The 26,957-nt window shown below is 36.8% G+C and overlaps 1 protein-coding gene across 1 annotated transcript in view; it reads right to left on the bottom strand.

Moving 5' to 3' along the window:
- MGAM2 (maltase-glucoamylase 2 (putative)) overlaps positions 1–26,627 on the bottom strand; it is a 79,100-nt gene extending 52,473 nt beyond the window's left edge. Inside the window, exons 1-14 of the mRNA XM_069462618.1 lie at positions 26,522–26,627; positions 22,798–22,877; positions 15,257–15,377; positions 15,032–15,141; positions 14,574–14,728; positions 13,493–13,664; positions 10,852–10,951; positions 9,947–10,059; positions 8,564–8,689; positions 6,352–6,483; positions 6,163–6,261; positions 3,924–4,037; positions 2,784–2,868; positions 345–462 (exon numbers count right to left, since the gene is read on the bottom strand). Of these exons, the coding sequence (XP_069318719.1) occupies positions 345–462; positions 2,784–2,868; positions 3,924–4,037; positions 6,163–6,261; positions 6,352–6,483; positions 8,564–8,689; positions 9,947–10,059; positions 10,852–10,951; positions 13,493–13,664; positions 14,574–14,728; positions 15,032–15,141; positions 15,257–15,377; positions 22,798–22,877; positions 26,522–26,627 (1,631 nt within the window). The remainder of the gene's footprint in view (positions 1–344; positions 463–2,783; positions 2,869–3,923; positions 4,038–6,162; positions 6,262–6,351; positions 6,484–8,563; positions 8,690–9,946; positions 10,060–10,851; positions 10,952–13,492; positions 13,665–14,573; positions 14,729–15,031; positions 15,142–15,256; positions 15,378–22,797; positions 22,878–26,521) is intronic.
- Between the last annotated feature and the right edge of the window lie 330 nt (positions 26,628–26,957).

Raw genomic sequence — 26,957 nt, 5'->3', positions numbered from 1 at the left:
GCTAAAATCAAGCAATCCTAGTGTGGTGACCATAGCACATTCAGTAAAGGGACCCAAGCAAGGGCTGCCTTCTCCCAGTAGGGGGCTCTAAACGTCTTACATAGCATTGCCTCCTAGTATTCTCAAAATAATGAAGCCCCTTAGCCATAAGTGCACCAAAACTAATCCTACATAGAAACCAAGGATTTGTATGAGAGGACCTCTTAAACACCCTGAAATACCAGCATTTCTATATCCCTATTAACTGGAAAAAACATTTGAACCATGTACTTACAGAAGAGCAGAGAAACCCTTCACCTCCCACCTTCCCAAATCTGGAATCAGGGGGAAAACCAAGTCCTTACGAGTCTGTGGCTCTTGCCATGGTGTATCCATACAAGCTGTGGACGTCATAGTGAAAACCCGAGTAAAACTCTGTGTCCATGCAGAGGGTGCTTGCAAAAAGCAAGTTGTCTAGAACACCTAGAGGAAAATACCCATCGGTGAGGAACTTCTCCATCAAACAACTTTAACAAAGTAGCCACCCAATTTTCTTCTCCATGGTTGTTGTGCCTTCCCCACCAATCTCCACCTGACACAGTCCTTTCCAGATTTTAAACTCTGTCCTAAATGCCACCTCCTACCTGGGGCCTGCACTGAGCCTGCCACAGGAGATGAACCATTAAAATTAATTTGCCTTCCCTTGAGCTCACAAAGAATGGTGGTGAGTGGAAGCAACTGAGAAACATGCTCAGAGCAATGGGAAGTTGATCTGAGATTAAATATAAAGCATATAATGTTTATATTTATTAATCAAGAAAAATTGAGTATAAAGTGTATAGATATGAAGGCAGTGAATGCGAATATTTTCATTTTTATAACACAGACCCTAGTCACAATTTTTTTAAAAAATGAGATATGAGATGTGGGTGGTTTTATAAATTAGAACTCAGATCCTGCTTCTCGGGATTCCCGTTGTTACTGTATTTTCCTTTTCTCAAGCCTAAAATGATCAACTTTTCTGCCCCTTCCTGTCCCTGTTGACCTCTGGGGCCATATCTGCCTTTCTTCACCAAGGCTTGTCCCTTCACAGGACCTTAGTATGGAGCACAATTCCAGAAAGTAGTAGAACCAGGGAGGACTGAAGTTGGGTTTTAACCATCCTCCTAACAGAACCAAGGTTTGGAGTCAGAAATTAAGTTGGATTATAAAACATAAGGAAGACTATATTCTTGCCCAGCTTGCTTTGTGGGAGGAGATTCATAACCACTTAACTGATCTCTACCATGCTAAGGTGCACTGTGCAATCCTGGAAGGGGAAGAGGCTGCCCCGCTGCTGTGAGGGACAGTGGCGGGTCACATCAGGGTAGACAGAATACCACCCCCAGGGAGTGAGGCGCTGGCTAGCAGCAAGCAGAAGGTGATGGGATAGAGGTTTTCTGTAGGAAAAAACAAAGCAAAGCAAAAAGTCAAACATAAAACTTAGTTTAGGCCAAGAAGAGGATAAAGAGATAAAGAAAAAAATGATAAACTGATCTGGGGTGAAAAAAATGGGGGAATACAGATGAAGCAGAGAACAAAGAATAAGCTGAAGAAGCAAACGGTAGGTTTTGCAAGAGGCTAAAGGGTTTGAAGTCAAGACTCCCTCCAAAACATTCTGCACTCCACCAGCAAGCAAAAGAGGCTAAGGAAACAGCTAAACCTTGGTCTCAGGGGTGTAAGTAAAGTGAACAAACCGGAATAAACCGGCAGAGACTGTCCAGATGCCCACCACGCCAGCGTTCTCTTCCTGGGAGGGTAAGGTTATACTTGAAGGTTACATCTTCCCGCGAAGTTATTAATATTAAGCTGAGGCTAAGTGACCGATTCTGGCAAAGGAACATGGGCACCTTGGGAACACCACCCTTCCAGACGTGCCCGTAAAACTCCCTCTCCCTCTCTTTCTTTCACCCTTAAAGCTGGAAAGAAAGGTCTCTCAGATGGGAGACGGTGGAAGAAACTAGATCTGAGTCACCACTTGGATTCAAGCCACCTGTCCCTCAGTAGGTACGATGTGAGCAAAAAATGAATTTTTATTGTGTCAGTCCACTGAGATATGGTGGCTTACTTGTTGCCACAGCGCATAGTCTAGTTTATGTTCCCTGCAATCCTGCCCCCATTCTCTCTCTCTCTCTTTCTCTTTCTCTCTCTCACCTCTTTCAAAATCAGGGACTGGAAAGTTCACCTTGACTGGAAATGGGACATAAATAGGACCTTTAAGGAACCACTGATGCTTCAAACTGTTGCAGATGAGGAGGCAGAGAGACAGACAGAAAAGGGAGAAAGGGAAGAAGGAAGAAAGAGGAAGGAAGGGAGGGATCTGGAGGAGAAAGGAAGAAAAGAAGGAAAAAAGAGAGAAAGGAAAGAAGAAAGAAAAAAGTGAACAGAAGTACAGATTTACTTCAATATAAGGTCATTTGTACCTTAAAGTGTTCTGAAATTCTCATCAGTTTTAAACTTGAACCACCTGAGGGGTTTGGAGGAGTGACCAGCATGAAAGAGTCCTGAACTGACATTGGAAGGTCAGCCAGGGGACGGGGCCGGACTCAGGCTAGCAATTGTCACCCACACTGGCCCTTGGATGACTACAGCCAAAAGGTCATCAGAGACCAAACAATGCCACAGAGACACAGACAGAGGAGTGTTCAGTATGCCTAGGGGGCCCTTGGCCTGGGCGGGAAATCATAATCTTAATCATAGGGAGCTCCACTGAGGTTGTTTTAAACATGTCTGCGTCTGCATCACCAGCAAACGGGAGTACTTACTGGGAGTGAAAGGAGGGAAGTTAAAGTTGTTTGATTCACACTCCTGATCAGAAACTTGGAGTAAGCTAGATACTTCATCCATTTCCTTCAAAGACACAGAACACACAAAATGTAAAATGCCATTGATCACAATTAGCTGTTGAGAAATGCTTACTGCACGAGAAGCCAGGCTATCTGGGGTCTCTTATTAACTGGTTTTGGGATTTTAAATAATCTCCTGAACTTTTCTTGCCCTCTGGTTCATTTTTTGTGAAGTTAAGTCATTGTATTAGGTTATATCTAAGGCATGTTCCAGTTCTAAATGACAGTGGGCACATTTTAACTTTTATAAATTGATTTCAACCAGTTAATTAAGAAATAATCATTTCAAAGGTTGATCCTTGCCTTACAAATTGTGAAGATTTCATTATTAATGTTACTGTTTCAGTATTATTTGAGAGAACCTAAGGTAGAGTAACATTTCTATTTTATAATTTTCCCTGGCTTTCCTCTGAGTGAGGAACAATAAGAGAATATAATTAAGATCAAATCCATTCCTTTATTTTTTTTCTGATTATTTTATTTTATTTTTTTAATTTTATTTATTTATTTTGTTCTGAAAGGTTGAACAGTTTTGATATCTCCATAGGTAAGATTGGAAATAAATTACGTTACACTGAAAAACTCTAGAAGAGATCGCAAGAATTAAAAATAAGTGATGTCTAGTCCTGCTAACAAAGATATTTTTTCAAATTTTCAAAGAAATTCTCTACTGTTCACCCATAAAAAACACAAGGTCCTCATTCAATTATTCTCTAATAATTAAATTTTTATAAATCAATGCTATAAATAGTATCAATGATAACTTTTAATAAAGCAGTTATTTTTAAGCTGAAAGACAGTTAATAAAGGAAAAAGCTGAGATCATGAGAAAGCAAAAGACTTTATCCAAATGAAATAACCAGTTGATACAAGATCCAGAAAAGATCCTAGGATTTTTTAGGAGCCTGATTCACCGTGTATAAACTCAGCATTAAGTAAAATAATTTTTAATGCTACTATGTCAACCAAACTATTTTATTACAGATTAGGGTTAAAATTCATCTGAAAATTTGGCATATCTGTTTCCAAAGGAAATTTGATGCTAGAATAATAACTTACAATCCATACTCCATCAAACTCCAGATTATTATGAAACTTAGCAAACTGGTCTGCCCACCACTGAGTACATGCTGGGTTGCTGTAATCAGGAAAGACTGTCTGTCCGGGGTATCCCTAGAGAACAAAGAGGAAGGCCACGGCGATTAGTTTGTTCCAAGGTTCAGTTATTCATTTATTATTGGCTACAATTTCTTCTGCTAGAAGCCCCATTTGTTTTGGCAACAAAATTTGTGAACTGCCCCTCCTCCAAAAAAAGCTGGACAGTAAAATACATGCAAGGACCCAAGGCAAAAAAAAGAAAAGGAAAAACAACTAAGTACATAAATGAAAAGCCACCATATGTCCTTTTCTATGGAAAAAAATGTAAAATCTCATTATGTCAGGTTAATTGGGAGACAAATTATTTAAAATACTGGAAAGTCTAATTATGTAAGAACACACAGATATAACCATAGCCAAATTATCGAAAATTCTGAATTAAAAAGATACAAATTTTTGTGCAACATTTTTGCTCATTTTCCCAACAAATTTATATGTTGTAATTTAGGGACAACTTTGTACTCAGGAACATAATGAAAAAAAATATATGTGTGTGTGTGTATGTGAAGAATGCTCAAAACTCAAACTGGAAGCTTAAAATACCAACTTTAATTGGACTAAGCTCTTGGTTCTTTGTTTTGGGTGATGGGCACCAAGTAATAATCAGAGGCAAATCTGGACCTCAGGAAACAGGTGGTGTGGCAAAGCAGTCACCTACAGCAACATTCAGCCTAGAGCATCAGGCCCAGCAAGCTTTATCTAACCAAATGCATTTAAACTAAAATTCTGACCCACATCTACTACTACCTCTGCCAAATTCTTAGATCAAATGATTCATGCTATTTATTGATCAATAAAACCAACCATATCATTAAGTTCTTGTAATTATATGCAAATTCTTAATTATATTTCACCCAAATATGAATACTATTGAAATGACTCATAGGTGTAGATAAAATTTTAGATAAGCAAAATAATCTTTATTTGACTGTGGCCTCTGATTTTGTATTTATATAGTACATGAATATGGGTCTATCTGATATTTTAGAAATTCACTTCTAACAAAGCAATAAAACAAAGATGTGGTTTGGAGAAGGAAGAAAACTTCCCCACTGCTTCATGAAAAGTTAGAATCAATGAAGAAGAAAGTAAATAGAATTAAGCATTGTAAACAGTCAATGAAAAGAATTCAGCGAGTAGAGTTTGGTAAGGAGCCATCAGTTGGCCTGAAAAGATGGTTTTGCAAAGTAAACTGCCCAGGAGAAACAAGAACTGCAGGCACATGAAGTTTTAAGATGAAGTAGCCATTTTAGTAAATCTTACATAATCCAGTCACCTGGGGCTTACCCTACTTATGATTGGAATAAAAGCTGGCCTATGTGATGTGGTTTAAAGTACTCTCAGAAGTTCAACTGTCTTGAAAACAGGCTCCAAGTCAACCTATTTGTTTTCTGTTTTTTTTTAATTTTTAATTTTTTTATTTCAGCATATTATGGGGGTACAAGTGTTTACGTTACGTATATTGCCTTTGCCCTACCTGAGTCAGCTTCAAGTGCGTCCGTCCCCCAGACAATGCACACCACACCCATTAGATGTGTATGTACCCATCCCCTCCCCCGCCCCTGCACCTGCCCGACACCCAGTGAATGTTACCACTATATGTGCACCTAAGTGTTGGTCAGTTAAGTCAGTTAATACCAATTTGAGGGTGAGTACATATGGTGCTTGTTTTTCCATTCTTGTGTTAGTACCAGGTCAGCCTATTTCAATGCCTAAAACTTCTACCTGAAAATGAAGGCTGGGTTCTATTTATAAATCTTCCATAAATTAAAAATATATTACCTGAGGTAGGTTACACATCAACCTATGAGCATCTTGCTACATTACTGTAGTTGGATTTATTGTTTTGGGGAAAAGATAGAAATTTGGAGGCAGGAGGGCTTTAAGTAACTGAAGTTTCTTTTGATTATATTGCTTCCTAATTATCAGTAATTTTAGAGAGTCAGAGGCTAGCTTTTTAAATTCTTCAGAGTTTTAATCATCCCATTATTACATCTATTGGTTTAAAATTTGTGAGAAAAGAAACCTCTAAAGCTATGAAAACAGTAACAATATGTAAATGTCCTTTCACCCATCTTCATACCCAAGTACAACCATTCCAACATGACTGTAATTTACTCTGATTTTCTTGAGAAATTACCTCCCCAACAGCAAAGCCATTATTCCCCAAGATCCATATTCTTTTTCGGCTTCCTTCATCATAAGGGTCATACTCAGAGTCTTTGAAGATGCCAGGATTCTAATAAAGAAATATGATATAAATATTATTTTTATAAATTTCTTTTTCACTGTGAAAGAAAAAACAAGGGAACAGGGTATTTGAACATACCATCATAATTACATATTTCTGTCCATTGTCATGTAGTTCCTTGGCAAAATCTGGGAGACCAGGGTAAGCCACTTGGTCAATAGTGAAATCCTTCTTCCCATCCATGTAGTCTATGTCAGAGTACTGGACATCCTGAAATATAGCTCTGGCCAGTTAGAACCTAGGAAATACCACCACGCCGATTGAAAGTATTACAGCTTTGGTTCCTGACCATTACAATTGAAGCCATATTTCTTAATGATCCTGGAACTCCCAAGGTTCCCTACCTCTTAGGAATAAATATGCCCTCTTTGAAAAATGCAGTTTCTCTTAGGCTGCAGTTTTACCTTCTGGTCCTGACAGATGCATATCATAAGGTATTGGGAGGAATAGGAACTGTATCTTGTTCATCTCTCTAACTTGAGAGCTTGGATGCTTGATATAAAGCAGGTGCTCTCAAAATGTTTGTTTGAATAAATATAATAGTAATGTTATAACCATGTATCAACTTGACTCAAATATCAAGCAAGAATATTTCATAAGAGGAAATAATGGTCTTCTTGCCCTATGAAACTGCTAGAGCAATGATTAACAGCGGATATAAAACTGCTAGAGTAATGATTAACAAAGATCAATGACAAAGGGATAGAGCTTTCATTAACCAAACTCTCATACACACATTGTCGCTTGTGTCTGCATACCCACCTCTGGGGATATGACTCTTAGTGAGGAGGTTGAAATGGGAAGGGGTTAAGTGGCATTTCCCAAAGTCACGTGCATGGGGAGGTAAGGGGCCGAATGGGGCTTTAGGGATAGGTTCTCTGACTTCAGGTGCTCTTTTTTTCCCCAATCTGCGACATACCTCTAAGACATCCAAAAGTCTTCTAAGTGTTCCTCGTGTATCATGCATTAGAAGTCTCTAGCTTACAGGCCTGAAGGAAAATGTTACTTGTGGCCTGTTGCCCAGTGTGGCATCATCTGTTCTAATACGGGGCAGTCATTTAGAACCCAGCTGTCCTCCACAAACACATACAGGGAAAGATCCCATCCATGGAAAAAACACTTACTTGTTTCTGAACTAGAGACACTTCAATAAAGCCTTTCCTATCATAGCTAGAGGATAAACTGGAACCAACACTATACACAGAGTCAAAAGAACTATATTGGAATTTTGGTCCTGCATGTAACTAGTTTCGTGATGCTGGAGAAGTTATTAACCACACAGTAGTTCCATTTCCTCACTTACAAAATAATGATAAATGGGGGCTAACCATGAATGTGAAAGCCCCTTGTAAACTAATGAAAGAAAACATGACAATGTTTGGTCTGATTCCTCCTGGAATTGGATGTTTGTAGACAGCAGATATGGGAGAAGTAAAATTCAACACAATCAATATCCCCCTAACAACAAGGCAACCCATTGGACATCCATTTTCTCACAGGGAAAATTAATCCCCCTGCCTGCTCTCATCACTGCTCAGAGAGGGGATTGAAGAATCCCAAGATAAAGCCAAAGTCATGTCACCTATACAATCTTCCTTCAGACGTTAACACATACATGCTTGCACCAAAGTTCCAAAGAGCTAGCCCAGAATAAGTTGTTTTAATAACTTCATTAACCACATGTTATACATTTCCTGGAGGAGCTTATCAAATATTGCACTTAATTATCTTTTGATTTTCTGGTTGACATTGAATATCATAAATACTTTTCAACCATAAAGCATCAAAATTAGAGCCTCCTGATCTGGGAGGGGTATACAAGGTTACTATGAGAAACTCATTTACTGTAAGTCATTATTATAATCATCGGCTCTTGTTCACCATGTCACTGCAGGTGTTGCTTTCTCTTATAAAATAACAGCTGACCTTGATGGAGTTCATCCTCTGTGCTAGATGCTATACGTGCATAGTATAAGGCATTCCTTACTACTAGCTCACCAAAGTAAGTCTGACATTCATATTTTATAAAGGTAGAAACTAAGACTCATATATGCTAATTAACTAGCCCAACATTGCATAGAGATATGAAGCTAAAATTCAAGCCATATCCATCTGATTCCACAAACTGTGTACTTTCCATGATCACATAGGTAATTTAACATGAAAATTTCTGACAGTGTCCCTATAAATCTAGTAATCTACTTATATTTTTCTAATGAATTGAACTTGATGCAAAAGACAAAAGATAGAAAGTGGTGCTTAATGCATGATAAGAGAAGTCCCAACTTACATATGGGATCTCAGCTAAACGATTGCGGTTTACAACCTCTCTCAACCCACTGATGCCACCATAATCCCTGCGACTGAGCTGGAACCCAAGACTCCAGTAGGAAGGCAAGAATGGTCGTCCAACAACCTGCAAGGAGAAGTAAAGAAATGTCTAGGCTTTTAGCATAAACACTGTCTGTAACACTATGTCCAACGCTGGAAATATTAGCCCCATTTTATTTTCTGTAAAGTTCCCAAAGCTGAAAATGTCAGAGTCAGAAGCCATCTGCTAGGGTAATTTGTGAAATTCCACAATCATCCTTCTTTACTAAGTACCTAAAGGTATTCCCAAGAACTGCAACATCAGAAAATAAGATTTACAGAAAATACTTGAACAATGGTGTCATCTTGGGAGGGGGGTGAAGCAGTAATATTTTTTATTCAATAAATATTTTTCTGAGTGTTTACCATGTGGTAAGGGATGATGTGGACACTTGGAATACAGGGGCATAAAGCAAAGGTAGTTCCTGCCTTCACATAGCCTAAAGGAAATAAATGTCTAATGTCATTTCAGACAGCGTTATGTGCTAAGGATAAAGGAATAAGGGGTGATGGGATTACGAGTAGAATGGGTGACAAAATACTGGAATGTTTAAAATCCAAGTTTTCCAAGTTGTTGAAGCCAACACCCTGAGTCCTGTCTCCCATTCTCCGCTAAGAGTGCCTGCCCTCTGCTATGAGGGTGCTTTTTCTCACGCCTCTGAATTCCCATACAGTTTATCTGCACCTCATTCATGACATCTATTACAAGGTACTTCCTATTACAATTATTTCAGGCCTTGTCATAATTCTCCTATTTGATTATAAATTCACTGGCATCTGGAACCATATTTCATATGTCTTTACATGTCATCTTAAACAAACCACTTCACCTTTCTGTGCCCGAGATTTTTCATCTGTAAAGTAGGAAGTTTAAGCTAAATGATGTCTAAAGCTCCTTCCTGTCCTATAGTTTGAATCAAATATAAATAGCTAGCAAAGTTCCTTTCACAGAGTCCCTTTTCATTGAATTTTAATTTATTGAATGAATGAATGAATAAACTTTGCTGATGTGTTGCCTTAGGTCTTTGAAATGATTGGTCATACATGGATGGACTGTAAGTTCCTTGAAAGCAGGATGGTATCTGACTTATTTTTGCATCCCCCAAGCTTTGCACAGTGCCTCTTTAGCATACAGAAAGTGTCCAATAAATGTCATCAAAATAAACAAACAACAGATGAAAGACTCACAATCCCAGCATTTATAATCCATAGAGCTTGTTAATAATTTTATTTTTCTCCTGATAATTTATGAGTGTGTGAGGTAACGACAGTGGATAATGACTATTGAAATGCAAAGCCATACCTCCAAGTATTCCTGAACCACTTGTTCTGGAGTGTTTCCCAGGAATACATAAAAGTCAAGAACACCCCCAATTGTGCGGTAAGTGATTGCAGGAGCAGGCTGAAGGGTGACCTCTGAAAAGATTAAAATTAAAGTTATTAGAATCTCAGGGTTGAAAATATACATTTCTCTAGAGTATGAGTAGCTGAGCCACCCAAAACAGTCTCAGTCTTATTTTGAAAGGGATGAAAACCACACATATTCCTTTTATCAGAGGATTGTTGAAGTTTATCAAAATAGTGAATGAGTAAAACACCAAAGAAAAACTAAAGTTTATTTTGTTAAGAGGAAGAAGAATAAATTTTATTTTAATCTGGCCATATGAAAACATAAACTGCAGGGTTTTATGAGTGATTTAAATTAAAAAAAAAGGTTTAAAAACCATATTAGATGAATTTGACTACAATTTAAAATTTAAAAATAAATTTAAAACGCTTATTAGAACATCATTAATCCAGAAGCTGGAGGAGGAAGATTCTGGAGTGGAGAAAGGACAGGCTACGAGAAACAACTTGTAGAACACAGTCTTGCTGCCTGCAGACAGATGGCCTGGTTTATACGTTGAAAGCTACAGGTATCTCTGGAGTGTGTCTATCAATGGATCCTATTCTCTACAGAATATTCAGAGAAACATTAAATCAAAGGAGATCCCTGAAGCAGTTTTCAATAAAAATAGATTTAAGCATGAACTTGATTTGTAAACAGGTTCACCTACTTTCAAGTTCCAGTTTCAATAAAAGTATTTTAGGTTCAATATGCCTTTTATTAAACAGTGATCTCATCATAAAAGTGATTTTTTTTTAATAAATAAAAGCAGAATCCCAAAACATGCTCCTCCCCATAGAAGATAAAAAGATGCTTCCTACCCATGGCATTACTGTTCATCAGAAAAACTCCAAAAGAGAAGCCAGTGGTGTCTTCAAGGCACAAGAAGAATGTATGAGCTCCATACAGATTAATCAGGCCCTATCAGCAAAAAAGAAGACAATAATAATAGCATTATGTGTTAAAAACATTTTTATTCACTCTAAAATAATATCAAAACTCATGTATAACATGTACTTGTTCAACACTTGATGTAGGTTAGTATTGTACCAAAAGGGTATTGAAATGGTATCATCAACTGGCAAAGGAATATACAAACTGTGTCATATCTAGATAATGGATTCTATTCAGCAATAATAAGAAATGAAATACTTGTACCTGCTACAACATGAATAAACCTCAAAAGTGTTAACACTAAATGAAAGAAACAGACACAACAGACTATGTATTGCATGATTCCATTTACGTGAAGTGTCTACAAAAGACAAATCTACAGAGACAGAGAGTAGATCAGTGACTGCCTGGGGCCAGAGTGGGCACTGGGGTGGGAATGGTGGTTAAGTTTAAGAGGGAAGAAGGATCCTATTGGGATGATAACAATGTTCAAAAACTGCATTATGATGATGATTACATAACTCAGTAGAAGTGCTAAAAATCATTGAACTGTACACTTAAAACTGGTAAATCTTATATAAATTATGCCTCCATCAGGTCATTTTTAAAAAATTGGAAAACATTTGCAATGATGTATATCAAACTATTAGCAGGTGATGGTATTATGAGCAATTTCAAATTTCTTTTTTGTGCCCAATTGTATTTTCTAGTCTTTCTATAATTAACAAATAATATTAATACTTAGGTAGTAAAAAAAGTTTAAAATTAAAAAAATAAAAAAGAGAAATATATTGAACCTGTGACAGAGCTGTGATGAGCACTGACATAAAAAGAGATAGTGTGTGTGTGCATAACCCTAAGTGCTGTAAGAACAAAAGGTACTGAGAATAGAATATGCAGAGGGTTTTACAGAAGTTCCCGATGTGATAGTGTCACAATCTTTGCCCCTGTTATAGGACAGTAATACTGATAATGGCACATTATAGAGGAAGAAGAAAAAAACTAAAGAATCATCATGATACACAAAATTGAGAAGACCAATAAGCCTACACTAAATTTAAAATTATAGACAGGTGTGGTGGCTCATGCCTGCTATCCCAGCATTTTGGGTGGCTGTAGCAGGAGGATCACTTGAGACCAGGAGTTTGAGACCAGCCTGGGCAACATAGTGAAACCCAGTCTGTAAAAAAAAAATTAAAAATTAGCTGGAGATGAGCCCAGGTATTCGAGGTTACAGTGAGCTGTGGTTGGGCCTCTATACTCCAGCCTGAGCAACAGAGTGAGACTCTGAGACTCTATCTCTTAAAAAAATATGTGTGTAGCCAGAAAAACTCATGGCATCACACTTGGGTAAAATGCAAACAAATTAAAAAAAAATTGAAGAAAGAAAAAAGGGGAGAGAGGAAGAAAAGCAGGCAGACAAGCAGGCAGACAATCTGATCTGTGACTACACAGTTGGAATTTCAGCTGTAGAAAGTCAAACATAGTATGATGTTTAGTATTCCATATTTGTCAAGGTTCTTGACCAAAAATTTTAGTGAATGTGCTGGCCATTGCTTTTTCCTCCTTGTTCAGTTCAGTAGGTGCACTCCCTACATTACATGGATACTGGTAGGTGGACTATAAGTTAACGCACTACTTGCTTTGCTCATCTCCTGCAAAATATGAATTGCAAAACATCAGTCCCCTCCCTCCTGCGCACAATGGAGGCTTCAAGACATGCTCTGCAAACCAACGCTACTCAGTGTTGTCTATGGACTGACACCTTCCAAAGTCCTTTGTTTCCAGTCACCAAAAAGATAAATACAAAAATCAAGAGTTAGAAATTCTTTTATAGTAATTGAAAAGAGTAATTTTATGTCTGTTCAATTTGGACTTGTATTTTATATGTCTTTGGATATTTTTATTTCATTTTTGCAGTAATATGTTTTAATTGTAGTTTCCAAAAATGTTGCCCATGCTGGATTCATCAAAGAGGAAACACATTCTTCGCTCCAGGTAAGTTGAGAGGCACTGGCCTAGAGCAGCTCTTCTCCCATTTTGGCATGTGAGTCACCAGGGGATCTTGTGAAAACACAGATTTGGATTCAGTGGGTCTGGGGCAAGGCCTGAGACTCTGCATTTCTAAGAACCTTCCAGGTGATGCCAACACTGCTGTCGCTAACACGTATTCTGACTAGCAAAGATCTAGAGCAATGTGAAAGCTGTCCCAAGACATGCTTTTAGTCCACAAAGTTCTGCTGAGTGGCTCCTGCTGAAGCTCTCCTCTGCATTATCAAAACCAGACATAGTAATTTTGCAGAAATCTTTTCTAATATATACTACATCCTAATATAATCATTAAATTTTATTTTCTATTAAAAGTAAGATTTTTAAAAATTGCTATATTTCTAATTGCTGGAAAATTGATGGTTTTCTAAAAATGTTCTATTTCTAATACTGCTATATTTCTGAGTTCATAGACCTTAAGAACAAGTATTCCTCAATACCAGCACATCTAAAATGAGCAAGATAAGATACAGATGTATCCCTTACTGTGAGGAATCAGCAGGAGGAAGGGCACCTCACCTCAGTGGGGGTGGTGTCCCGGGTGAAGATGGGCCAGGTCTTCCAGGACATGTTGTGGCGGTATTGCTGGTGCACGTGTTCTCCCAGCCCGTACACGTTGGCACTGGGAAGTCGGAAAGACAGCTGCAAGTACTGTTCAGCGAACTGGAGGGGCCCGATGCTCGTGTCCAGCCTAGGGCATGGGATAAGAGCAAGAGTCATCCAACAACCCTCTTTTCTCTAGGAGCTATCTGCTCCTTTCCATGTACTCTCAGAGATCAGTTCTTTCAGCTATTCTCATCAGTTTCCATGCTACCTTTGAAGGCCTTTCTAGGGCATCTCTGGTCCTTTGATTCTAGAGGAACACAGCACTAGTGATGGGACACCAGGAGCTCAGGTTGGATGATGAGAGGAAGATGGCAGACGTGACCTTATAGTTGCTGTGCATCCACTGCAGGCCAGCCACCACTCTGGATGCTATATGAGCAGTGTCTCGTTGCCCCTAGCAAAAGTGGATTTTTTGATACCTTTTTATGGACAAGGAAACTGATCCTGATGAATGAGTTACTTTGCCTAATATCATACAACTGACTGTTGATTTGCTGGTGCCAGGATTTGAATACAGGTTTACTGACATTTACACTTCTATTTCCTCCAGTACAATTTGTGATTTAAGCTCGAACTGTTGTTGAGCGCTTGATGTTACAATTCACAGGAAATAATAATTTGGAATAATAAACAGTGAAGTTTGAGTTCTAGTATGAATGGTCATTTAAAACAATAAAATCTCCTATTTTATAACATATGTGAACCACAACTATATTTATAGATATAAAATACAGTTATATCTGATATTTTTATAATATATATTATTATAACATTTATATAACTTAGCAAACTAGTACATTACATTTTAGTATCCTTTGCTCTACAATCATGACAGGTTATCACTGTTAATTCACAATAAAAGCTTTGACATTTTTTCTGAGGTTCAAACATTTTCCCAAGTCAGACTGGCCTCACTGCCTACCCAGGGTAAGTCAGAGTGAGTGATGTTGGGACTGCATATTCAGAGATGCACAAAGAGTGCTGGAAAGCTCACAAGACTCTTTGGTTGCTCATCCTCATTATTTTGATGCTGAAGGGTGTGTTGGTGACGTTTATGTGATAGCTCAAATTGGAGATATCAGCAGTCGCATTAACCAGCTGCACATTTTCATGGGGGACTTCATAGCGCACATTATTGAAATCCGTGATCTGTCAAAAGGAAAACATAAGGGACAACTGCACGTAAGACCACTTCCTTGTAGAGCTATAAAAGATGCTCCCTCTAAAATAACCCTCCATGAGAATAGCTTCTAATTCCTGACCCTGTGGTTTCTGATGTGTGAGAAGAAATGATGCAATCACATGTGCCCCTTCAAATAAAAATGAGCCTACCCATCCCATCCAGAGATTTCTGTGGAGAGGAAGAGAGGTACCATCTGCCTCTGCAACTCAAACCCAGTATGGGGAACAGCTTTCTTCAGAGATGTATTTAGTGGTGACTCCCAAACCAACCTTAAAATGCAACCGATTGGATGTCTGAAATTCAGCTGTGAAGAGGGTGCTGTTGATATCATTTCCAAACAGAGATGGAGATGGCAACCTTTGCAACTGGGCGGTAAGCCCTGGGGGCGGGAGGAAGAGAGGGAGAGAGAGACTGACTTTTAGCTTTTATTTTTCAGTGACCTTATCTGGGCCATAAGGAGTCATTCCCTGGGGCAACATCAGGGCAGTGCTCACCTGTGCTTGTATCTGAGGCATTGATGACTTCATAGCCCCAGTTCCTGGGGAAGAAGCATGAAGGGATGTTGGCATCTGCCTCAGCCTCCCAGCAGCACTTATACTGCTGTGTGCAGACATCCTGTAACAATGGCACAGAGCTAGCATTGTAAGATGAAGGAAGGAAAGGATTATTTGTCTATTTATTTGGTCCCATTTTGTTCCCATTTTATTCCAAGGAGAATTGAAGATAGGCCATTATTACATTTATTAATTTATTCATTCTATATTTATACATTTATCCAGCCATCCAACATGCATTTATTATATACCAGACAAGGAACTGAAAATGCAGAGAAATAAGATATAGCCTGTGCTTTCAGCAAACTTACAGTCTAGTGGTAAATCCAGATAACTAAGAAAGCAATTACATACAGGATAATGAGACAAGTGCTCCAATAGAGTGTGCCTAGCAGCTGAGGGAACACACACAGCCATTGTATCCAGCCTGGGAGGCTGGGAGTGGGGCGGGAGGACTTTAGGTAGAAAAAAGGTAAGGCCAGTCCTAAAGCACCAGGAGAGGTTAGACAGGTGAACAGTAGAGCAGTATTCCAGGTGTAGAAAGCAGAAATGCATGATCGATTCACATAAAACACAAATTTATTGTGCCTAAAGCACTGAGTAAGAGAAATGAGGCTGGAAGCACATAGTAGGTATTCATACCATGAGTGGGCTGGGTGCCAATCCAAGCGGTTTGGAATTTCTCATGAGGAAGAATTATGAAAGTGGCTAAGAATACAGCAAGAAGAAATGCATTTCCAAAAAGAAAGAAAAGTAAAACAAAGGAAAACAGAGACTATTAAGACAAAACTAGGGCAGGGAGTGACATAAAAAATTCACAATGTCTATAATGCCTATAAGTTAACAAATCACATGTGGTTTCTCAGAGTGGTTTGATTATAGATATTCTCGTATTATTATTTAGCATGATTTATTTTCTAAAGGTCCTAGAATTTTCAGATTAATTTATATACAATTATTTTGTTGTAAGAAATAAAACAGATAACAAATGCAATCAATATGTTGAATAAACATAGGCATCCACCTCCTCACCCAACTAAATTTACATGAAATGAGAAAAGTGACATAAAAAATACAAATGCATCATAAAACAGCAAAATATATTACAATATGGTGGGCCTGAGTGTTATAAAACTCTGAAATATAGGAAACAGACTTTATCAGCTCTAGAGGAAAATATATTCAAAGCTTAAAACACAGGAGGAGAGAGATAACTGCTCCAAGTCAACTCAGTGTGTAGAAATGGAAGAGAGCCTGGGAATAGTTTTGGGTGCTTAATTGGGAAGTTCAACTCAACATTTCTTATAGCTAATGCTGAGCTCTTGCCAAATGGCAGGCATCCCATAGTATTAATATTTGTTCATAGGCTAAGGAAGTGAGGAGAGATGCTGGGAGCCAGAAGGCATGACAATGTGGCAGCTAAAGCCCTACTGTCACCACCTATGGATAAATATCCACAGTTTCTCCAGAAGTCCTTCCCTTCCCTCTTAAATACCCAGCATTAACCAAGGTAATTAGGACAGGCAGTTAAAGATATTCAAATGCGAAGATGACAGTCAAGCATCACCAAACATTTGCAAGAATCCAACACTGTGACAGAACATCACTAAACTTAATAAACAGAAGAAACAAAATGGAGGAAACAATTAATAGAGAAAACATTATAAGGCTTCAAAATAAATATAATTAAATATAATTATCTTCAGAGAGAGGCATGAAGTTATTGCTTCCATTATAAAAAGCAACAAGGAATGTGAAATGTTAAGAATTTGAACAAGATTTAAAACTCAATATTTAAACTAAATAACAAAAAGAAAACAGTGCAAGAGAAGTGTTAAGGGAAAAAAAACTTTTAAAATCAAGTTTAAGATCATCCCAGAACAAAATACAAAATGATAAAGAAATGGAAAATATGAGAGAAAGAACAAGTGAAGGGACCAACAGAGGCAGACAGCAGCACTCAACTGAGAAGACTTCAAATGGAGAGAAATGACAGGTGAGAGAAGGGGAATCAAAGAAAGAGAGAAAGGAATGTGATAGATGATGAACAACTCCATGTACAACCCAAGAAACTGGAAACGAACACAATAAACCCACAAAAAGTACATAAAATAATAAAAGTAAATGCAGTAATTAACAGAAAAGAAGCAAGAATCTATATTCATCAATTGAAAACACTGAGTGTGATGTTCCAAGAACTCATGTAGATTGGAGTGAAATAGTGCCACCACCAAACACAGGAGAGACAGACGCCATTAATTAAATGGACCTTGTTTCCACCACTGATTTGAAATGTCATTTTTATTATAAACTAAATTTAAGCGCACACATATGAACATCTGAACATGTGTTTTAGGACTTTCTATTATATACTAATGGCTTATATATCAATTCCTGTTGTAATTCCACACTATTACTATAGTGTGAGGATATGTTTTCACATTAGTTTTGCAGATGAATAAATTAAAGAAGATTCCTTGAAAATATCAAGGAAATAGAAATACTTTATCAAGTCTTGTTTTGACAAAGAGAAAGGAAGAAAAACAAAGTTAGAAAGAAAAATGGAAAACAACAGATATACAGTATATTTTAACATGAGTAAGAATTATGAGAAAACTATTTGTACAAATATTTTTGTGAACAAATGTGGAACTCTAAATTAAATGAATCTTTACATAGTAAAATTTTAAATAATCAAAAATAAATAAAAAAAGATAAAAAATTTTAAATGACCAGTAACCATGGAAAATTGTGAGGAATAGTTAAAGATTTTTTCCTAAAAAAATGGTGTCTTGCCCAGATGGTTTAGGAAATAGAATATCCTCATATTATACACATTATATATTCAGAACATAGAAAAATGTGGAAAGTTTCCTAATTCATTTTATGAAATTATAATAATTCTGGTAACAAACTGAATAGGATAGTCAAAATAAACATGCAAACAAAAATACACAGGCCAATTTCACTGAAAAAGCAAAGATGTGAAAAATTTTAATAAAACATTAGCAATTTAATTTTGTTAGTGTATTAAAAAAATTAATGTGCAATATCCAATAGGGCTTATCAAGCAAAAGCCAGAATGGTTTAAAATTAAGAAATATTTTAATGTAATTCACAGCACTGACAAAAGAAAATCATCTCAATGGATGCAAACTATTTTTAAAATATAATAATGTAGTAAATTTAAATGCCTTAAATTTAAAACACAAGTTAGAAAAAAATATAGGGTGATGAAATTTGTGTTAAAACAGATATATACATACACACACACAAGCTTAGAAAGATAAAGGGAAGGGTATACACTAAGCTATTGACTTGATTCTGAGGTGGGAATTTGCAGGCAGAAAGGAAACATCATAAATAAGGACTTCCCCATTTTATTCTACACATAATTATAATGCCTGAATCTTTCCTATTAAAGAAATGTATTCAGTATGTAATGTGTGACAAAAAAAGAATATGTCACGACACTACTCGTTTGAAAATGTATAGTCCTGATAAGTATTTTAGATGCTAGTATCTGATGTAATTGCTCTGAAAAGCCACACTATGACTATAACTTAAATCAGTGTCTCATACCTATTATAAACAAAATAATTACATTATAACCATACAATCTTTTAAAATTTACTCATTCTTCATAGATCTAATTGACATTACTATTTCATTCTCTTTAGATAACAAAAAAGGCTGGAAGAGATCAGTGGAGAAAGAATTTGAGGTTCTGCACAGCCTCTGGATAATTAATTTTCCTAAGGGGGAGGCAGACATTAAGTATCTCTTCTACCTCTGAAACTGAGGACAGTAAAGTCCAAAAGGTCAGTTTCATTGCCATAAACTGTTTCAAAGTCTACAGACCTCTATAAAAAGCCATAAACAGTCAGATATGCAGTTTGCCCTAACATCCCAATGTCAGTTTTAAGTCATTACCAGTGTCCCACACAGCAAAGATCAAATCTTAGAGGCAATTAATTGCCAATTCTTCAGTCCCCCATCTTTCCCATGTAGCATGGAGACAGGGAGACTCGCTGTGAATCAACTGCTATACTCCAGGCCTGAGTCTTTGAGGGTCTGTGTTACTGTGGTGACGATGGAAATGGAAAAGTAATATTGATTTCCTTCCTTTCCATGGCCATTGCCACTGCAATAGCATAGACGCTCATAAACTTGTGCCTAGACTACAGTGTTGACTCCCAACCAGACTCCCTGTCTCTACTCTTTCCTTAACACCAACCTTTTCCAAGGAGTTATCTTCCAAATAGAATTTATGTCATTTTAAAATAAGAAAGTATTGACTAATACGATTTAAGAATTGAAGTTTGGCTTGGAAATTATTCAGACCAACTTCCATTTGATGCAGAGATTTCTTCAATAGAGTCCCTGATATATGCTTAAATTCTGTAAATGATGTCCAATTTCTTCCAAAATTGGGAAATTCCACTTTAATAGTATTTTATTGCAATCTTATTTCTTATGTTTAGTTAAAATTAGCCTCCAGAAAATTCTATCTTCTAAAACCTACTATAGTTGCATATTGCCTTTCAGATAAACTATCTCAAACTATATTAAAAATTTAGAAAGAAAAAGGAACTTAGTGTTACAAGTCAAGGAAGAAAATAGAATGCATATTAGAAAAAAATTGTAAATTGTCATTATTTGCAGATAAAATTATCATATCATGAAAAAACAAAAAAGGATACAGACAAAGTAGGATAATTAACAAGTAAATTTAAGAAGATTTCTTGTTATAAGATCAATATTCAAAATCAATTTTAAATTTATATATCAACAACAGATAAACAGAAAATTAAAATTTAATAACAATATTTAAATAGAATCAAATATCAAATAGAAGAAACATAGCAGAGAAATGTGCAAGATTTCAAAATTAAAATTTCAAAAATAAAAATCTCAGTAAATGGAGAGATATATCTGTCTATGAATTAGAATATTCACTCTTAAAAAGATGGTAATTTTCCCAAATTTAACCTGTAAATTTTATGAAATCACAATCAAATTTCCTATAGATTTTGTGAGGAAACTGGCAGGATGATTCTAAAATTAGGCTGGGCGCGGTGGCTCACACCTGTAATCTTAGCACTCTGGGAGGCCGGGGCGGATGGATCGTTTGAGCTCAGGAGTTCGAGACCAGCCTGAGTAAGAGCGAGACCCTGTCTCTACTAAAAATAGAAAGAAATTATATGTACAACTAAAAATATATACAGAAAAAACTAGCCAGACATGGTGGCGCATGCCTGTAGTCCCAGTTACTTGGGAGGCTCAGACGGGAGGCTCACTTGAGCTCAGAAGTTTGAGGTTGCTGTGAGCTAGGCTGGCACCACAGCACTCTAGCCCAGGCAACAGAGTTAGACTCTGTCTCAAAAACAACAACAACAACAACAAAATAAAATAAATAAAATTAAAGGGCAAAGAATAAGCTAGACAATTTTGAAGAAAAATAAGAATGATTTGGAAGATTCATATAACCACAGATTAAGACTTATTTTAAAGCAAAAGTAATTAAGGCAGAGTGGTATTGGCAAAAGAACAAACTAATAATTGAATAAAATAGATTTCAGAAGCAGAGCTACATGTATAAAGGCATCATTTACAGTAAAGGTGTCACTACAATACAGAAGGAAAAAAATGGTTATTTCAGTAAGTGGTGATTGATCTATTGGAAATTCAAGAAGAAAAATATTTCTGGACTCTTCCTTGATACCATACACAAAAATTAATAGCATATTGAGCAAAGACCTAAATTTGAAAGATAAACAACAATGCTTCTAGACGAAGAATAGGAATATATTTTTCTGATGTTGGAGTAAGCAAGACTTCTCAAATAAAACACAAAATGTACTAACCATTGAAAAAATGATAAAGTGAACTATGTTAAAATTAAGAACTACTTGTCATCAGAAGTCACCATTAAGAGAGTTAAAACCCAAACCAGAGACTAAGATATATATTGTTAAGATTTATGTAGCTAACAAAAGACTTGTATCCAGAATACATAAATAACGACTACAAAGCAATTAAAAAATATATGAACAGCCCAACAGAAAAAATAGAGCAAAAAATTGAAAATTACTTCACAAATATGATTATCCAACTAGCTAATAAGCATATATAAAAGTGTTTAACTTCATTAGTCATGAGGGATATGAAAATAAAAACCAAAGAATGGTTATATTGAAAAAGGAGAAAACATCAACAGTTGGTTAGGGTATAGAGCAACTGAACTCTTATATACTGCTAAAAGAAATGTAAATTGGTACAAATACTTTGAAAAACTATTTTGTAGTAGTATTAGCTAAAGCTAGACATGTACATATCCTATGAACTGGAAATTCCATTCCTAGGTATGGAGCCAATAAAAATTCTTCCAAATATTCACCAAAAGACATATGCTATACTGTTCATAGCAGCACTATTCAAAACAAGTCTTAGATGAAAACTCACAGGTGCCTATCAAAAATAGAGTGTATATAGAAAAAAGGATGAATAATCTATAATTACACCTAACAATAGAATAACTCTCACATTTGGGAATAATACCAATTGGGTTTCCGACTGAGGTGGGGGATGGCGGGAGGGGATGGGTGTATACCTACATGATGAGTGCGTTGCGCACTGTCTGGGGAATGGACATGCTTGAATGTTCTGTCTCGGGGGGGATGGGGGTGGGGGGAGGGGATGGGGGCATAACTACATGATGAGTGCGATGCGTACTGTCTGGGGAATGGACACGCTTGAAACTCTGACTTGGGGGGGATGGGTGGGACACGGGCAATATATATAACCTGAACTTTTATACCCCCATGATAAGCTGAAATAAAAAAAATTAATACATAAAAAGTAAAAAAAAAAATGTAGGTTATGGGGTAAAGAAATAAAATTTTAACATATAAATATATACAACCTTTATGACAAAGTCGTAAGTCACAACTAAGCAGGGCTCAAATAGCTGACATTCTTATGGAAGCTACTCAGGGAGAAAACCTGTGTTCTTTAGCACATGTTCATTGGGACCTCTGTTGTCAATAACATAATTCCAGAAGTCTCCTGTTATAATAAGCCACCTGAGTTCTACAAGTGACTCAGTCATCTACATGTGCTTGGTGGCCTCTATTCTCAAGGAATGCATAGCCTAGCCCACAAATATTTAACCTTTCCATGGCTATCCTTGGAATTGCACTTAAGGTATGGTTAGTTACACCTGTAATCACCCTCCACTTTGGACTTTAGATTTAGGCCAACACTCTTGTTAGCACCTCTTACTCCTCCCTTTTCTCTACCCTGCTTCCTTCACTTCTGTGGTATTGTTGTTTATTTCAACAAGGCAAGAAAGAAATAAATAACTCCAAACAAATCAGAGGCCCATAAACCACACCACCACCACCCTCTCCCTACTTTACCTACTGGGTTCCTTTCAACAAAACCCAGTAGGCCACCAATAGTGACCCTATTTCTCTGACCTCTGTCACCACCTGACCAGGTGTGCAGTCTATCCTTTCTGATTCGGAGATTTCTGGGCACTCTGGGGTAAACGAAGTATCTGCATAGGAATTAAAGGACAAAGTTGAAAGTTTGTAGTGTAATCAGAGTTCCAGGAAGGAAAGTGGCAAAGTTATGAACTTTCAGCCAATTCCACAATCAACAAATCACCAGTAACTGGTATCTACATTCATATACAATGTTTAATACATGGAAAAGTGTTAAGCACATTTGTTTTCTTTTTAAGCAGATATAATTCACATACCATAAAATTCACCCATTGTACAATTCAGTGGCTTTTAGTAGTTTACAAAGTTGTGCAACCTATCACCACCATCTAATTCCAGAACAATTTCTTCACCCACAAAAGAAATCATATACCCATTAGTAGTCACTTCCTATTTCCCTTTTCTTCCAGTCCCTGGTAAACACTAATCTATTTTTTTATCCCTATGGATTTGCCTATTCTGAACATTTAACAAAACAGAATCACAAAATGATTCTGTGTAGCCTTTTGTGTTGAGCCAAGAAGCACAATGTTTTTTTCAAGGTTCATCCATGTTGAAACATGTATCAGTGCTTTATTCCCTTTAATGGCTAAATCATATTCCATTGTGTGAATATAACACATTTTATTTATTTATCAGTTGATGTACACTTGGATTGTTTCCACTTTTTGGCTATTATATATAATTCTTCTATAAACATTCATGTGAACATTTTTGTGTGAACATGTTTTCAATTTTTTTGGTTATATGCCTACAAGGGGAATTGCTGACTAATTTGGTTAACTCCATCTTTTTCTTCTATCCATCTTTAACTTTTTGAGGAACTACCAAACTTTTTTCCAAAGTGACTACACCATTTTACGTCCCCACTAGCAATGTATCAATGTATGAGAATTCCAATTTCTCCATAATTTCAACAACACTTGCTATTATCTGTGTTTTTTATTATAACCATCCCAAAGGAAGTGAAGTGGTAGCTTAGTGTTTTGACTTATATCTCCCAAATAACTGAGGAGTTTGAATATCCTTTCATGGGTTTGCTGGCCATTTGTAGATCTTCTATGGAGAAATGTCTATTTAAATTCTTTGCTCATTTAAGAATCAACTTGGGTTTTTTTAGATTGTAATATTTTTATATATCTCTAGATACTAGGCCCTTATCAGGTATGTCATTTGCAAATATGTGGCCCGATCCTGTGGGTTGTTTTTCACTTTCTTCACAGTGTCCTTTGAAGCACAAAATTTTTCAAATTTCATGAAATCTAATTTGCCTGTTTTTTTTTGTTTGCTGTACTTTGAGTATCATCTAAGAAATTGTTACTTAATCTAAGATCATGTTTATCTACACTGATGTTTTCTTCTTAAAGTTTTATAGTTTTAGCTCTTACATTTAAGTCTTTGATTGATTTTGAGTTAATTTTCATACATGTTGTCAGGTAGGGATCCGACATTATTCTTTTACATGTAGATATCCAGTTGTCCCACACATTTGGGTTTTTTGTTTGTTTGTTTGCTTATTTTGGGTTATGAGTTTGTTCTACTCACTTCCAACAACCTCTGGTGTAGACTAGGAAGATATTGTTGGCCCTGATTGAAATATGCACTGTCGTTCAACATTGGCTGGTTTTACACTAGCCTTTCTCAACTTGGTGTAACCTTCCCGCATAAAACAACAGCAGAAGGAATAGTGGTTCAGTGGGCTCCAGGAGCCATTTGAAACCCAGGATTTCAGCTGAAGCTTGAGGCAACAGTTACTGTGGGAATAATAGGTTTCTTCAATGCCTTTTCCCCCATTCAAAAAAAAAAAAAAATACCCCAAAGTATCTCTAATATGTTTATGGTGCTATGCTTATGTATGTATCTATACATTTAAATAAAATTTTGTTTTAAAACTGGATTCAAGACTTAAATGTAAGACCTGAAACTGCAAAACTCCTAGAAGAAAATGGAAAAATCTTCATGATACTGGTCTTGGCAATGATTTCATAAATAGAACACCAAAAGCAAAGGCAACAAAAGCAAAAATAGACAAGTAGGACTACATCAAACTAAAACGTTTCTGCACAGCAAAGGAAACAATCAAAAAACTGGAAAGGCAATGGAAGAATATATGGGAATGCAAAGCATATATCTGATAAGAGGTTAATTTCCAAAATATATAAGGAACTCAGAACTCAATGGCAGAGAAACCAACTTGACTTAAAAACAGGCTAAAGACTTGAAAAAACATTTCTCTAAAGAAGATATACAAATAGCCAGCAGGTATGTGAAAAGATGTTCATCATCACTAATCATCAGGAAAGTGCAAATCAAAACCACAATGAGCTATCACCTCCCATCTGTTAGAATAGCTATTACCAAAAAAAAAAAAAAAAAAGACAACAAGTGTTGGCAAAGATGTGGAGAAACTGGAACCCTTTGTACACTGTTGGTGGTAATGCAAAATGGTGCAGCAACTATGAAAAACAGTAGGGAGGTTCCTCAAAAAATAAAATAGAATACCATATGATCCAGCAATCCCACTTATAGCTATTTATCCAAGAGAATTGAGATCAGTATCTCAAAGACATAGTAGGCTCATGTTAACTACAATGTTATTCACAATAGCCAACGTACGGAAACAACTTAAATGTCAATTGAAGGATGAATGGATAAAGAAAATGTGGTATATACATATAGTAGAATATTATTCAGACATAAAAAAGAAGGAATTCCCGCAATAAGCAACAACATGGATAAACCTCGAGGATATTATGCTGATCTAAGCCAGTTACAGAAGACCTACTTTTATATGGAGTAAAAGATACTACTTATTTATATACACAGGATAATAATTTCATGAAACTTGTTACTCAAGAAAGGTTTTCTAGAGAAGAAGAATGAATAGCTCAAAATGGTTTATATCGATGGTTTTCAAATCATCTTTCAGAGTCACGGCAGCCCTTAGAGACTGCCTTGCTGTTTACTGAGGAGGCAGGGGAAAGGGCAGAGCAGGCAGGGAGGGCCCTGCTGTCCGTACAGCATCCTCTCACTGAATGCTTGGTCTGTTATACACCTGTGAGGTGAGCCTTATCTAACAGAACAACCCCCAATTTCAGTTTTAATTGAAAATAGATTTTTGTGTTACAATGTTATTTTATAATTTAGAGTATACTGTGTACATAGAAGAGAAAATATTCTGTTTAATGTTTCTGAGTGTCCGTGAAATAGAGAGAGAGAAGGGGGAACAGTTTCAAAGTCATCTGTGAAGAAACCATAGTTATGTCAACCATGATATGGGCCGGAGGATATTTGCATACAGTTAGGCCAACTTAATCAGCCCTCAACTCCCCTGTAACCTAGTTTCCTTTTCCATAATGGACTGGGGTTGGGCACCATTACCTTAACTGTTCTTTCTCATTGAAGCTTGTATGACTTCCTGACTCCAGAGGCATCTGGTGACCCTAACTTTGCATCTTGTTAAAACTGCACCAAAAGGGGATTGAGAGACCCTGAGTATTACTCACATTCAAGGTTTAGTTGCAGAAAAAGAACACATCTTTTTGAGATCGACTTAATTTAATTGTGGGTATGGATTTTGAACACTGCAATGTGGTGGCAGGCTGCAGTGTGAAAGAATAAAATGATTTCTTTGGCATCCAGAAGGGACTTCCTTTACCCAGGCTTCCCACTCAGCAGCCGCAAGCATCTCTCTTACCTGACGATTTCTCCAACAGAAGCAGCAGCAAGAAGATATCCACGACCAATACAATTAGGAAGAATATGATGAGAAGGACTTCCAGTACACTGAGCTTCCTCGCCATCTGGATGGACAGAGATAACTGCATTCAAGCAAACCACAAGGCCCCACCAATCTAAGAGGATAGATAGTCACTGTGATTAAAATGTGGGCTTGTTTGCAAGATAACCTTGATTATCAGCATTCCTCTTTACATATCCAGAGAATATATGTTTCCACTCATCACAGTGTCTCTAATTAACTTGAGTCCGTACATCCAACACCTCTAGGGCTTTGCCTTTTTGTCTGCAGAAGAATTGAGTATTGTCCAAGGACAAGTATATTAGACATAAAGAATTGGAAGCAGAAAGGGAGTGGAATAAATACAGAGGAAATAGAGATGAGGGGTTGAGAT

This window comes from Eulemur rufifrons, chromosome 29, assembly GCF_041146395.1.
Source record: "Eulemur rufifrons isolate Redbay chromosome 29, OSU_ERuf_1, whole genome shotgun sequence".
Classification (NCBI taxonomy): Eukaryota; Metazoa; Chordata; class Mammalia; order Primates; family Lemuridae; genus Eulemur; species Eulemur rufifrons.
Note: the sequence above shows the minus strand (reverse complement) of the source record. Positions and strands in the feature narration are given on the sequence as shown.